Source organism: Sminthopsis crassicaudata, chromosome 4 (assembly GCF_048593235.1).
Source record: "Sminthopsis crassicaudata isolate SCR6 chromosome 4, ASM4859323v1, whole genome shotgun sequence".
NCBI classification, from domain to species: Eukaryota; Metazoa; Chordata; class Mammalia; order Dasyuromorphia; family Dasyuridae; genus Sminthopsis; species Sminthopsis crassicaudata.
Genome location: NC_133620.1, coordinates 14,260,001 through 14,275,607, shown reverse-complemented (window position 1 = coordinate 14,275,607; position 15,607 = coordinate 14,260,001). Strand labels below are relative to the sequence as shown.

General features: G+C 42.6%; 1 protein-coding gene across 1 annotated transcript in view; it reads left to right on the top strand.

Moving 5' to 3' along the window:
* Nucleotides 1-2,540: 2,540 nt before the first annotated feature.
* Nucleotides 2,541-15,607, top strand: part of PATJ (PATJ crumbs cell polarity complex component) — a 335,316-nt gene continuing 322,249 nt past the window's right edge. The window contains 3 exon segments of the mRNA XM_074265778.1: nucleotides 2,541-2,684; nucleotides 14,237-14,287; nucleotides 14,394-14,560. Of these exon segments, the coding sequence (XP_074121879.1) occupies nucleotides 14,266-14,287; nucleotides 14,394-14,560 (189 nt within the window). The 5' untranslated portion in view covers nucleotides 2,541-2,684; nucleotides 14,237-14,265.

The following is a 15,607-nucleotide window of genomic DNA, read 5'->3' as shown; positions in this document are numbered from 1 at the left end:
AAGTGTTGAAGGGTAGGGCTGAGAAAGGTACTTGAGGTACAGCCCAGGCAAAGGCAAGGATAGGAGTTGGGATCTCACAAGTGGTAATGATGGACCTACAAGAGCATGGCTACCAGAAAAAATGGCCAGTGCAAAGACTATGAAGGATTCTTTAAAAAATCCAAGGTCAGGTTCTTGCTGTTTTGCCTGGGATATAAAATGAAGAATTGTCCTCTAAGGTAGATGGATTAGTTTGCTGTATTCTGAAACCACTCAAGGCAAAGCAGCAAATTTAAAAAACAAAAAATAAAAAATTGGGAATATTCAGTTTCTTTAGGGATCTGTACTGGCTTGACCAATTTGACTGGATTTCAATTGGTTGTTTTCAAGTTAATTTCTGCCATCTCCCCTGATGTCCATCATTTTCTCTTCTATCCTTGCCAATGTTCCTAACTGCCCCTTTTCTGTTTGCTTCTTTGCTGTGTTTTCCCCTAGTGCACAGTGGATTAGAAATCGAGGTTCAAATCCCAACTCTGCCACTTAGAACCTGAGTGACTTTGGGAAATCTATGTGACTTCTCTGGGCCTCAGCTCCTTACCTGCATGAACAACGAGAGGATTGGATGACATGGCCTCTGGGATCTCTTCTAGTTCCAAACCTATGGTCCTGATCTCCTTGCAATTCCTTTCCCTGTCTGGGTGACTGTTTTCTCGAATGTGAAAAGAAGACTTGAACCAGATTCTTTTCCAGCTCTCAGTTCTGTGATCTGTGCTTCTTTCCCATTCCAGCTTTCTTCCCTCCCCTAGAGAGGCTGGCGATCCATCAGTCTGTCTGCTTCTTTCCTCTTCCTGCTAGGGCCATCTGCCTTGCTTAGCAGCCACTGGACCATCTGTCTCTTCTTCTGTTTGTCTGACTGTCTCTTCCCATACCCCCATCTTTCCAGGTTTTCCAGTCTGCTTCCCAAAGGAGGAAAACTGTATTTGCAGGAGGCATTAGGCCTGGGATCAAAATGAGCTTCTTGTTCCTAATATCTTGGGTTTCTTGTTCTGACTCAGTTTCCTGATTTGAAGAACAAGTGGATTCATAGAATGTTAGTGCTGAAGAAGCTTAGAAGTTGCCCAGTGCAGCTTCCTCATTTTACAAAGAAGTTAGAGGATACTTAATAGAATAGAGCAGGGGTTCTCAAACTACGGCCCACAGGCCACATGCGGCCCGCTGAGGACGTTGATGCGGCCCACCAGGTTATGGCAAATGGGCCGAGACAGAGGGTGAGCTCTTGTTTTTACTATAGTCCGGCCTTCCCACAGTCTGAGGGACGGTGAACTGGCCCCCTATTTAAAAAGTTTGAGGACCACTGAGGTTTCTGAGAAATATAGGATCCGGAAAAGCTCTCCTAGGTCTTCCCTTTCTGTCCCTGTCCAACGTTCTTTCCTCTTTACTACAAACAGGAAGGGACATATGGTTAATTGAGATGTAACTCCTTCCCAGATCCCAGATTTCTCAATTTGGGGAGCCAGCATCCACTCAGTCTCTTTCTCCCTCTCCCTTCCTTCCCATTCTTCTGCTTTCTTTCTATTTGTGGAGAGAGTTATCTTTCTAGCCTCATCCACAAAGCTCCATTCCCTTCACCCTTTTTCTCCCTTTCTCTCAAGCCTCAGGCCTCCTTTTCCACCATTTTTTCTCTGCCCTCGCTTCACTTTCCTTCAACTCCACTTGTCAATATTCAATGCAATGAGCCTGAATTAAGCACCTGCTAGGTAAAAGCTATATAAAGACCAGAGAGACATAAGTAAAAAGACTAAATGGAAACTGCAATTCTAGACCTTTCATTCTATTTGCTCAAAGGGAGAGCTATAGGGTACCTTCCCACTGGGCCTGGAATTAAGAAGACCTGAGTTCAAATCCAACTTCAGATATTTCCTAAGGATGTGTTTCTGGGCAAGTCATTTAACATTAGTGTGTGTCAGTAAAATGGGTATAAGAAGCCAGCGTTGTTGTGAGGATCAAATGAGACAATATTTCCCTTTCCTCCCCCCAAACTCCATAAATAATGAGAGCTAGCTTTTATAGCTCAACTGAGATCATGCAGAGATACCATTCCTTGCAGACCTTCAAAGGCTACATATTTATTGTTGTGTCCTAGCTGATTCTTTGTGACCCGCTGTGAGGTTTTCTCGGCAAAGACACTGAGTGGTTTGGCATTTCCTTCGACCGCATTTTCCAGATGGGGAAACTGAGGCAAGCAAGGTTTAAGTGCCTTGCTCAGGATCTCGCGCCTTGAGAGTAGCTGAGGCCACATTTGAATTGAGGTGCTCTTGACTTCAGGCCTCAGCGCGCATAAAAAGCAACCTTGGCGTCCCTCCTGGGGCTGGGGGCGCACTAAGGACAGCCCCCTCCCCCGCCCATCCTTTTTCCCCTCCTCCTCCTCCTCCATCCTTCTCCCCTCCCCGCGCTGGGAGCCCCGAGGGCGCCCGGGCTTCCCGAGTAAGCCCTAGGGTGGGCCCCGCCCCCTCTGCTGGCCCCGCCCCTAGGCCCCGGTTGGGGAGGGGGTCGGGAGGGCAGGGCCTGCCAGGTGAGTGCGCCCCGCCTCCAGCCTCTCTCTCACTTCCGCCCAGGTGAGGGGAGGGGGCGCTCCTGCGTCCCGGAGCCCCACCTTTCCCCGAGCCAGCGCCCGCCTCCCGCACCCACTCTTCGGGACCGACCAGGTAAAGAAGGGCCGGGGCTGAGGGGGGCTTCCCGCTTGGGATCCCGCTCCGCCACTCCCCCGGGCCAGGCCTGCCCTCGCTCTCCGGGGCTCCCCAACTCCCAGCTCCCGGGGCCAGGCCCTTTAAATCTCTACGTCAGCAGCCGGCTCGGCGCCCCCGCCCCTCCCTCCCTCTGCCCGGCTTTGGGGGGGCCGAGGAGGGGCCTCGAACGGGTGATCGCAGCCTGCCTCCGATTTGTGGAGGCCAGGAAGTGGGGGAGCAGGAGCGGTAGCAGGAGCGGGAGCACGGGCAGTCCCGGCCTGGGGAGCCAGGGAAGGAGAGAAGGAGGGAGGGAGGGAGGGAGGAGTCCAGAACCCCTTTTTTCTGCCCGGGAGCCTGTGGCTAACACACGCACCCGCCCGGCCTGGAAGCCCCGGAGCCCCTCAGGTGCGAGCGATCTGGGAGGTCATTTAAGGAGCGAGGTCACCGGGAAACTGAGGCTCCACCTGTTGGGACCGTGGAGACCTTCGCTTTCCTCCGGTGGGGGTGTGTGTGTGGGGGGGGGGAGATCCCACCGTCCCTGCCCTTCCCCGGGCTTGCGGCTTTTAGGGAGCGTCAGGATTCACGTTTTACACCCGGCTCGCTGCTGACCGGCACTTATCGAGCACCTACTCTGCCCTCGGCGGTGTCGGAGAGAGCTGGACTTTGTTCTGGAAATCAGTTAATGTTCAAATGAAGGAGAGAGGAAGGGAGGAATCAGGCCCCGCCAGGTTTAGGGAGATAGAAGATACAGCCATAGAAGCCACACCTGAAAGAATCTTAGGGATTTAAGAAAGTATAATGGTTAGAGCTGGGGGCCGAGTCCCGGGCCTACACCACTCTTGTATTCCCTACCGTTTTTCAAATAGAAATTAAATTGTTTACGATTGTATACTTGTTTGAGTATTTACAAGGGATCTGATCTCGACCATTTCTGTGAAGTGGATCCTTTTCCAGATGAGGAAACTGAGGCTCAATAACTGCCCTGATTTGGTCCCATCGATGCTGAATGTCTGAAGCAGCACTTGAATCCATGCTTTTTTTTTTTTTTTTTTTTTTTTTTTTTTTTTTTTTAACAAGCCCAGCATTTTATCCACTCCCTGCCTGGGCTGCTTCTCATATAGGTAGCTAGTGAATATTTGCAGCATTGAATTGAGGAGGGATGCCAAGGTCAGTTTCTAGCTGGAAGGGACCCCAAAGAGCTCATTTTACAGATGGGGAAACAGACCCACAAATATTGGACTCTACGAATAAGGGCCCAAGTTCTCCCAATGGGAACTGCTTAGACATGTCTAGCATCCTTCAGTTGCTTTCAAACCATATATTTTGGGTTCTCTGTCCACACCTCATTCTCTTATCTCTTCCCTAACTCCTGCTGGGAGGAGTTGAAGATAGGGAAAGGCCTGTGAGCCTAATCCCAAGCCCAGACTTTTCTTATTCTGTGCCTGAGTACCACTGCTAGCAAATCTCTGCCCCTGGGAAATTCCTCTCTCCTTTGTCACCAGATAAATCTGTTTACACCTCTTGTGCTGGGTGGGCTAAAGATTGGGTGGTATTAACTTTTGGGGCTTATAGGTATATGGAGCCAACCTGCCCATTTTATGAAACAGAAAAAACTGAAGTGGGAGAACCCTCTTAGCAATTCCAGGAAAATATTGAGACTGGGGGTTCTGAATATTCATTTAAGAGGAAACTGCTTGGTTCCCTGCCAAAAACATTGACCCAAAGGATCTCATCCGGGCTTTGCCTCTTTAACAATGTTGCTGTTACTGTGTTCAGTGTTACTGTTCTGGCTTTGCTCATTTTACTTTGTATCAGTTCATATAAATCTTCGTTTTTCTGAAAGTTTCTTGCTTGTCCTTCCTTCCTTCCTTCCTTCCTTCCTTCCTTCCTTCCTTCCTTCCTTCCTTCCTTCCTTCCTTCCTTCCTTCCTTCCTTCCTTCCTTCCTTCCTTCTTTTTTTCCTTCCTTCCTTCCTTCCTCTTTCTTTCTTTCTTTCTTTCTTTCTTTCTTTCTTTCTTTCTTTCTTTCTTTCTTTCTTTCTTTCTTTCTTTCTTTCTTTCTTTCTTTCTTTCTTTCTTTCTTTCTTTCTTTCTTTCTTTCTCTCTTCCTTCCTTCTTTTTTTCCTTCCTTCCTTCCTTCCTTCCTTCCTTCCTTCCTTCCTTCCTTCCTTCCTTCTTTCCTTCCTTCCTTCCTTCCTTCCTTCCTTCCTTCCTTCCTTCCTTCCTTCCTTCCTTCCTTCCTTCCTTCCTTCCTTTCTCTCTTTCTTTCTCTCTTTCTTTCTTTCTCTCTTCCTTCCTTCTTTTTTCCCCTTCCTTCTCTTCCTTCTCCTTCTTTCTTCCTTTTTCTCCCCTAGACCCTGTTCATCATTTCTTATAAGACAATATTATTCCACCATAATCATATACCACAACTTGTTCAAGTCACATGAACCTTGACCTCAGTTTTTCTCCTTTGCTTAATTAGAAGTTAACCTACGTCTTTGTGGCACTAGATATAGGATCTCATGATAATACTAAGTGAGACCAATGGTATCAGGGCAGTTCCTTGATTTGGAATCCAATCAATAAACATTAAGTGCATGTGATGTACCAGGCACTGTGCTAAACTCTGGAATTAGGAGAAATTGGGAATTTCTTGAATGTGCTAGAGTTGGAGCAAACCTGAAGCCATTTAGTAGAGCCTTGTATCTGGCCAAGTCATCCAGTCTTGCCTGAAGACTTCCAATAAGGAAAGAGATCCCCTGCTAGGGAAGTAGTTCTGTTGCTAATGTGTTAGATTTGAAATCAGGAAGAGATGAATTCAAATCCTGACTCTCTAGACTCTTATTAGCTAAATCTGGGCAAATCACTTAATTTGAATCTCTCAGCCTCTTTATCTTTAAAGTGCAGCTAAGTACACTTTATTTTTCTTCATCACCAGTAAATATACAGTGCTTTGCCAACTAAAGCACTATTTAGATACTATTTGTTATTATGAACTTCTTGGAAAACCTGTTCCATTTTAGGTTTGTTCTAGTCTTTCTCAATCCTTGCCTCTCTGCCATTTTTCCCCTTTGCAGAATGTCAGACTGGAAAGGGGACCCAGAGGCTGGCTTGTCCAACCTTTCCCTGGACAGGTATTTTCTTATAATTCAGTTCAAATCAGCAGATGTTCTCGAATCTTTGATTTTAATTCACTCTTATTTCCGTATATATTCCCTGCTCCCCAACCTAGTCAGCTATCTCTTCTAACAAGAGAATTTTAATAAAAGTTAGATTGAAGTAATTCAGCAAAATTAACTGACCATCATGGAGACTGTGATTCCATAGACTTTTGTGCTTTTGAAGTTACTATGACTAAAACAGTTCTTACTCTCAGGGACCTTAAATTCTATGGGTGAATCTATTGCTTCTATACAAATAATTATGATAAAAGGAAATTTGAAGAAAGAGAAAGCATTGATACCTGGGAGCACAAGGAAAGGCTGCACCAAGAAAATGAATTTGATAGACTGGAAAGTTAGTCTTTTACTGAAAGGCCTTCACCTGATGCTTAATTTTTTTTACAAAGTATTTCCCAATTACATGTAAAATTTTTTAAACAATCATTTAAATATTTTTTGAGTTATAAATTCTTTCTCTCCCTTCAGCCTCTCCTCCACTGCTTGAGAAGGCAAGCAATTTGATATTGATGAGACACGTGAAGTCATACAAAACATATTTCCATGAAAAACACATTAGTGAAAGAAAACCCAAGAAATAAAATAATTTTTCAAAGTTTAGAAAAGTATTTTTCAATTTGCATTTAGAGTTTATCAGTTCACTCTCTGGAGATGGATAGCACTTTTTATCATGGGTCTTTTGGAATTATCTTGGATCATTGTCTTAATCAGAGTAACCAAGTCTTTCCCAGTTAATCATCCTTAACAATATTGCTGTTTCCTGGAACACATTCTTTTGGGTTCTGTTCACTTCATAAGTTTTTTTCTGAAAATTTCCTGCTCATCATTTTATATAGTACTATAGCATTCTATCATAACCATATACCACAACTTGTTCAATCATGCCCCATTGGTCATCCCTTCATTTACAAAAAGAGCTGCTACAAACATTTTGTACAAAAAAGTCCTTTTTTTCTTTTTAATGTCTTTGGGATCCAGACCTAGCAGTGATATTGTTAGATCAAAGGGCATGTACAATTGTGTAGCCCTTTGGATATAGTTCCAAAATGTTCTCCCCATCTTCCTCTATAGTTATGTAGTTATAGATTCATTCCTCTTTCCTGCTAATCAATCTACTAAGTATAAGGTGCTTTAATTTGCATTTCTCTAATCCTTAGTTTAGAGCATTTTTTTCTTGTGATTATGGATAGCTATGACTTCATCTGAAAGCTTACTGTTCCTAGCCTTTGACCATTTATCAACCTGGGAATGACTTAATTTTTTAAAAATAAATTTGGCTCAGTTCACCATATATTTGAGAAATGAAACTTTTATCGGAAAAACTTCCTTTTCTAATTTTGGCTGCATTAGTTTTATTTGTGCAAAAGTTTTTTGTTATTTTTTTTTTTTTAATTTCATGTAATCAAAATTATAAATTTTATTTCCCACAATCCTCTGTGTTTCTTGTTTGGTCATAAATTCTTATCTTTCCCATAGATATGACAGGCACATTTTTCTATTCTCCCCCTATTTACTTCTGTTATCACCCTTTGTGTCTAAACCAGTTACTCGTTTTGACATTATCTTGCTATGTGGTATGAAATATTGATCTGTGCTTAGTATCTACCATACTGTTTTCCATTTTCCAGCAATTTTGGCCAAATGTTGAATTCTTACCTCAAGAACTTAGATCTATAGGTTTATCAAAACACTATATTGCATTGTATGTTATGTACTTAATCTATTCCACTGATCCACCACTCTGTTTTTCAGCCAGTATCAGGTTATTTTGGTGATTACTGCTTTCGAGAATAATTTGAAATCTTGAACTACCAGACCGTCTTCTCTAACATTTAAAAAAAAAAAAAGTATTCTCTGGATCTTTTTTACTTTTTGTTCTTCCAGATGAATTTTGTTAGTATTTTCCCTAGATTTTGGTAGCTTGATTGGTGTGGTACTTATTAAGTAAATTAACTTAGCTAGAATTGTCATTTTTATTATGTTGGTTCAGCCTATCCAGGACCAATGAACATTTCTCCAGTTGCTTAGATCAGTCTTTATTTGTGTGAAAAGTGTTTTCTGATTGTTATATAATCTCTGAGTTTGTCTTGGCAGGTAGATTCTCACATATTTTATATTATCTGTGATTATTTTTATATCTTTCTGCTGGATTTGTTGGAAATATGTAGAAATACTCATGATTTATGTAGACTTATGTTGTATGCTGCAACATTGCTGAAGTTAATTGTTTGATGGTTTTTTTAGTTGGCTTTCAATATACACCTGTAGAGAGTGACATTTTGTTTCCTCATTGCCTATTTTTATTTCTTTAATTTCTTTTTCTTGTTTTATTATTATAGCTAGCATTTCTGGTGCAAATGTACATAATAGTGGCAATATTGGACATCCTTGCTTCACTCTTGAACTTATTGGGAAGTCTTCCCAATTGTACAAATTGTGCTTGATTTTAGATATACTAACTACCCTGTGCATCCAAGTCTGATATACTGTAACTCAACTACAACATTGTAATGTCATTTTGGTCATCTTTGAGAATGAGGGGAAATAACCCAAGCTAACCTAAAATTAGGATAATAGCAGCATCTCCACCCAGGATCAAATGATAAAATATTTGTATAATGACTGGATGCCGGACTTAAAGCATTTGCTTATTCCCTTCCCCCTTATTTACTTTACCTTTGTTGGACTCCTATCTTATACCTGTTGCCTGGGGCTACTGAGAGGTAAATAAGTCTCTGGCCTTATCTGCTCAGGTGAATTCCAACGCTGTGTCTGGACACTTAAGCAGTGTGACCCTGGCCATATCACTTAACCCTATTGTCTTCAAAAAAACAAAACAAACCTGATACCTGAAAGCTAAAGTCAGAAACATTTATTGTGACTAGAAACTGAGCAAAGAGGACACAAAGTAAGGCAAAAAGGCCACCTCTGTTTTCAAGGAGCTCACTGCTGAATAATGGTGCGGTATACTTTGTGTATATAAGATGTAAACTGGATAAATTGGAGAGTCTCAGTGGGAAGACTAGGAAATTTGCTCCCTCAGGTCCTGTCATTGGGATTTGTTTATACCTTTCTCTTTGCCTGGAATGTTTCCTCTTTTCTGCCTATTTATTCAGTCTTCTCTTCCTTGAAGGCCCACTTCAAAAGCCACCTCCTTCAAGAAGCCTTCCTTGATTTTCTTGCATAGTTGGTCTTTTATGTAGTGTTGAAGAATCCCCAAACTCTTCATGTACATGGTCTTATTCAAGGTGTTAGGACAACAGATTTAGAGGTGAAAGGGCCCTTAGAGCATTGGTGTAGTCTCCTTGTTATACTCACAAGAGTTTTACCTCCTAAAAATGGTCTTAGACTGACTTCTTCTAATCATTCTACTACATTACGTCCACTTAGAATCACAGAATCATAGATTTAGAGTTGCATAGGAACTGAAAGGCCAGCAAGCTCAGTTTTACAGATGAGGGAACTGAGGCACAGCGATTGTCTGAAGGGGGATTTGAACTCAGGTTGTTCATACTCTGATGTCCAGAGATTTTGTCCAATGCTGTGTGCGACCTTTTTGAATACCGCTGAACTTCTTGGAGGTAAAAGCTGTCATTTCTCATCTTTGAATTATTAGGGCCTTACAGGACATTGTAAACACAGTAAGTGCCTACTAAATGTTTAATGAATTGGTCACAATGTTGAAGAATACTGGGCCAAGGACAGAGTGAGTCTTGTGGTGTTCTACTAGAGACATCTCTTCATGTAGTTCCACAGCACATAATTGCAAGATTTTGTTGTTGTTCAGTCATTTCAGTCATGTCCAAGTCTTTGTGGGTTTTTTGGCAAAGATCCTGGAGTGGTATTTATTCTCTTCTCTAGGTCATTTTACAAATGAGGAAACTGAGGCAAGCAGGGTTAAGTGACTTGACTAGGGTCACATGGCTAGGAAATGTCTGAAGTTTGATTTGAATTCTGGTCTCCCTGACTTCATGCTTGGCTCTCTGTCCATTATACCACCTAGCTGTCCTGCAATTTTCTGGTCTTTTAACTCTTTCTTTCTTCATGTCTTATAAAAACGAAGTATATCATGTCTGACTCTAATTGTAACCAACTCCAATTCCCAGTTGACATTCTAGATCCCCAGAGACCCAGTGACTTCCCCAGATCCATTGAGGCAGGAAGTTCCAAAGTCAGTTGATTTCTGCCGGGAGCAACCATATTGAGCATTCCCTGGAGACTCGAAGGGTATAAATAGGGTTCAAGGGCAAGCTGTAGAAAATGTTCTATTCAGAAGAGGCAGAAGGCTCCAGGTTGTCTCTTTGCAACTGGAACTATTTTTCTAGATTCTTAACAATCAGAGGTTCCTGGTTTTTTCTGGGATTATCGATGTTCCTATTTGTGACTATTTTATCGTGATAGTTACAGATTTGGGACTCTGTCTTTCTCATGTTCTTCTAGGGAACCAACTTTCCTAAAGATATCATTAGCGAAGTCTCCTTTTGCGTTCTGTCAAGAAGCCTAGATTTTTGCCTCCTTAAATTGGGCATTTTCCATCTCACTGACGCCAGTGAACTCTCAGACCTTGGTCGCCATATTGCTCAGGCCTTAGAGAGCTTCTGTTAGCCAACCCATGGGCATTTAATAGGTGTTTGTTATATGCCAGGCACTCTTCTAAGCTTTGGGGATACATAGGCTAGAAAAGGAGTGGAATGGGCTTCCTCCTAAGGTGGAGGATTCCCACTTCCTGGAGGCTTTTGGGAAAAGACTGAACAATCACATATCGTAGAGGGGGCTCAAATCATCTCATGGCTGTCACCTAATTCTAGAATTCTGTAAATCAAAATTTTACACACAAATGCTAGCCTGCTAAGGAGAGCTCATGTTTGTCTAATACTTGAGCTTTGCAGCTTATGTGTTATCTCAGTTGATCTGTGAGCTAGTTGCTATTATTATTCCCATTTTACAGGTGAAGAAACTGAGACTGAGTGAAGACTTTTCAGACACTTAGCTATGGAATCTTGGGCAAGTCACTTAAATTCTTTGAGTCTTCATTTTCTCACCTGAAAAATGGATATAATAATAGTACCTACTTTACAATGTTGTCTGAACAGCAAATGAAATTGTATTAACTAATAAGAACAGCTGGAGAGTGTAATGCCTGGCCTGGAGTCAGTAAAAGTCCTTTCTCAGTTCAACTCTGGCCTGAGAAACTTATTAGCTTAGCAAATTACTTCCCCCTTTCTACCTCAGTTTCCTCGTTTGTAAAATGAATTGGAGAAGGACATGGCAAACCACTCCATTATCTTTGCTAAGAAGACTTCAAATGGGATTATGGAGACTTGGATGTGACCAAAATGACTGGTACTGTTATTTGCTCAGAGTCAGAGAGCTAGGAAGTGTCTGAATCAAAATTTGAATTCAAGACTCTTGGACTTCAATTCCATCTTACTGCTTCCTTTTAATTATGATTAACAGCAAGGATGGAATAGACCTCTAGAGTGCGTGGATGTGAATATGAGATTATTGTCCAGTTGTTTTTGATCATGTTCAATTCCTTCTGACCTCATCTACAGTTTTCTTGGCAAAGATACTGCAATGTTTTGCTGTTTCCTTTTCCAGCTTTTTTGACAGATGAGGAAACTGAGGCAGAGGGAAGTGACTTGCCCAGGGTCACACAGCCGAGGTCAGATTTGAGCTTGGGGAGAGTAGGCTTCCTGCCTCCAGGCCTGAATACTCTGTCCATGAGTGCCCTAGCTGCCCCAAGAGATTGGTTAAGAAGGAGGGAAAGGATAATCATCTAAAAAGGAGGCTCCTCTTTCCCATTTCTTCTTATGCTAGAGTCACCCTTAGCTTGGTGATCAGAACTATCTTGAACGCTCCAGGCATGTACTAGTTTGTTGAACCATGGGGCAGAACCATTCTGTTCCTCTCAATAGAGAAAGTTCCTTGTTCCTGGAGATGGCCCAGCAGTCTGGCAGGAGAGGAATGTGCCCTGCTCACCTTGCAGAGACAAGCCGGTATGCTGGCTACAAGGGCTGGCATGTGGGCAGTGGGGAGAGCCAGGAGCTGCCCTGTCCCGGCTGCCCTAGTGCCGGACTCGCCTCCGTTTCTCAGTCACCCCTAGTCCCGGTGCTCAGCATTGGGGAGTCTGTCTGAAACTGGAGAAAACATTCTGCATTTGCAATCAGTTTCTACTGACTCCTAGCTTCAGGTCTGGAATGCAATTCTCTCTGGACCTCAGTTTGTTCATTGATTAAAAATTAGGTGGTGGGGAATGGTGTCCCCAAAGGTCTCTTCTGGCTCTGAAGCTGTTACCCTGTGGTGGTGGGGCCCTAACTTCCTAAATGTCCCCTCAAGAGTGCTCTGGATAGAGATCCAGTTGAAGTGAAGGAGAACTCTTGGGTTTGTATTTGGCTTGGGCACAACCCCAGCCGACTTTTAATTATTTACTCATTGACCATAACTCTAAAGATCATGAGCTCCACCAAGGCTTTAGTCAATGAGGCTAAAAAAACTAATAGAAAACAAAGATGATGGGACATTCCGATAAAACCCTAGTTACCCTGGTAACCAGGGTAGCGAGGGCAGCTAGGTGGTACAGTAGTTAGAGGCTGGACTTGGGAGTACCTGGCTTCAAATACAACCTGAGACAATTACTAGCTGAGTGGGTCCCTTCACTTTTGTTTGCCTTGGTTTTTTCATCTGTAGAGACAATAATATCATTCTCCTCCCAGAATCCTCATGAGCATCAAATGAGATAATAATGAGATGAAAAAGTACTTAGTACAATTTCTGGTGCCATATAATTATCATTTACTATTGTTGTTGAGTTTTGAGTTAGTTTTTGTTCTGAGAGTATAAGGAGTAAAAATAACTAGGCTGAGAGTTTAGTTTTGGTCAGAGGCCACTACCTGTCTTACATGAATTAAAACATGAAAATCTTTTATTCTTATGTACAAAATATTGGGCAAGGGGGTAGGGATCTAGAGCCAAGCACAGCATGGTTCAAGGTTTTTTGGTGTTCTTTGGGGACACAAGAATACTGGGAAATGAGAGCCGAGTTATTGGAGGAGACCAAAAGCAGAATTTAGAGAAGGCATCCTTGAGTGTGGGGTTACTGACCCTTTTTTTTTTTTTTTTTTTTTTTCCTGAAGCAATTGAGGTTAAGTGACTTGCCCAAGGTTTCAGAGCCGGGAAGTGTCAAATGTCTGAGGCCAGATTTGAACTCAGGCCCTCCCAACTTCAGGGCTGGTGCCTAAGTAGCTGCCCCCACTGACAACTTTTGAAGCAAGATGCAAGACATCGAGAGGTAGAGATGAGAGATCTGCCTTGGGAGGAGCAAATGTGCAGAGATGGGAAATACTGAGCTCAGGGAACAGTGTGTAGCTGAGGATGCAGGACAGTCGCAGAAAACAAAAGCAGATGCTAATGTATGAATGGAACACGTGTGGAAGAAAGGTCAGAGCTATTTTGTCTTGGCTAATAAGAAGCCCTTGGAAAAAAAGACTGAGTTAGGGGAATGCTATAGATCTCTTTGTTTGAAATTAAGACTATCAGTTGGCAGCTTTTTGAAAATAGATTAGAAAGGGAAAGGAATTATGGGAGCCCATTGGCCATATTGCGATTTATCAGATGAGGGGTGAAGAGGACCTGAACTAGGACCTTGTGGAGGAGTTTTGTCACTTGATTGGATGTGGGGGTGATACAGAAGGAGGAGTTTGATTATTGGAAAATTATTGGAAGGTTGACAGAATTTTTTTTTTTTTTTTTTTTTTTTTTTTTATCAATAACTACTTGGTCCAGCTTTCTCTTTCATTTCACATGTGAGGAAACTGAGGTTGAGAGAGGGTAAGGGAGGGGAAGTGACTCTTGGGTCATCCAGATGGTCAGCGTTAGTGGCAGGACTGTGGTACCCTGGACAAACATAGGGGACTTCAGAAGGGTGACTAGTTCATAGGGAACAAATATTTTTATTTTGAATCTGTTGCATTTGAGGTGTTTGTGGGGCATTTCTAGTAGAGAAGCACCATAAGTAGTTGGTAATGAAGGCCTGGCACTAAGGAGAAAGAAGAATCCTCTGCAGATCATTCACAAGACTGCACACATACCTACAGTGAGTGATGGAACCAATATCTGTCTTATCTGTCTCTCTCTCTTTCTCTTTCTCTTTCCCTTCTCTCCTCTCTTTCTCCTTTTCTCTCTCTTTCTGTCTTCTTTCTCCTTCTCTCTCTTTGTCTTTCTGTCTTCTCTTTTTCTCCTTCTCTCTTTGTCTCTGTCTTTTTGTCCTCTCCATCTCTGTCTGTCTGTTTGTCTCTTTCCATCTGTCTTTGAATAGATACGTGTATGGATAATTACATATTAAATGCCTTTTATTTTTTCCAAATCCCTAGATTTCTCTGGTTGAAGAGAACAGTTCAAGATGCCTGAAAATCCGGCAGCTAGTATGTATACAATTTCTATCTTATTTGCAGTGTGATGAGTTATCAGGAAGGAATGGAAGACCATTGGCATTTAATCGGTGTTTTTATCCGTCGTTTTCTACCACAGATAAGCTGCAGATCCTGCAGGTCCTTGAGAGGCTGCAAATGAAATTACACGAGAGAGGAGATACCTCCCAGCATGAGAGACTCGTCCTTTTTAGTGAGACCCTGAAGAGCCCCCTCTTCAACCAGATCCTCACAATTCAGCAGTCCATCAAACAGCTGAAAGGACAGGTAGGTTCCAACCCCTGGGCTTCCCTGTTGAGTTGGTGTTAGGGAAATGGGTGGATTGATTGTAAGATGTTAGGATTTGGGGAAGTCTCAAGTCTGGGATTACAGAATTGGAAAGACGAGTCTTGAGCACTGTCTTAGCTTTCTCAGCAACTAGTCTTCCCACTTTTGCTTGAAAAGTTGGATGGATCGTGGCCCAGTGTTTTAGCCCAGTCAGAGCCAGTTTTTAGGAAGTTGTCCCCAAATTGGTCTCCCGATTACATGCCCATCTTAAATCTCATAGTGCTCATTACTAGGAAAGTGAGTCAAGAAGAATGCCATGGGTAAGGGGGCTAGCATCTGACATATGTACTTTCTTGTTCTCTGACTTTGGGATGGAGTCTGAGGGCTACCAGGCCATATTTCTTTTATTTCTGCAACTTAAGAGTCAGAGTTGCCTAGAGACCAGAAGAGTGAAGGACCACACAGTGAATAGTGGCAAAGGATCTTGGTCTTTATGGCCAGATTGCTATCTGCTGGACTACCCTGCCCTGAAGCACTATATAAATTTTAGTTGCTGCTGCTGCTGCTCTTATTATTCATAGAAAATTCTAACCCTTCCTGACTGGAGCTTGGATCTCTATTGTGCAACCTCTTCTGTCAGATATGCAAATGGACATGCGTTCTCATCCTGTGGGGAATAATTTCCATTGATGAGATCGTAGATCATTTTTGCCTTTAATTAATATGAAAGCTTGCTAGTTTATAGGCAGTCTTTATCCCAATGGATTCTTTCTTTATTTACTTAATGAGGCTGTTAGGGATAAGTGACTTGTCCAGGTCACATCGCTATGAAGTATAGGTGTCTGAGGTGGATTTGAACTCGGATCCTTCTGACTCTAGGGCCAGTGCTGCATCCTCTGTGCCAGGTGGTTGTCCCCAATGGATTGTTTATTAAAGTATGCACACGATAGCCACCTAGGTGACACTGGAAAGCCACCCAGCTTCCAGACCAGTGATTTTCTCACTAAAATGACAGGATTAGACCACGCAGCTTTTTAATTCTTGTTA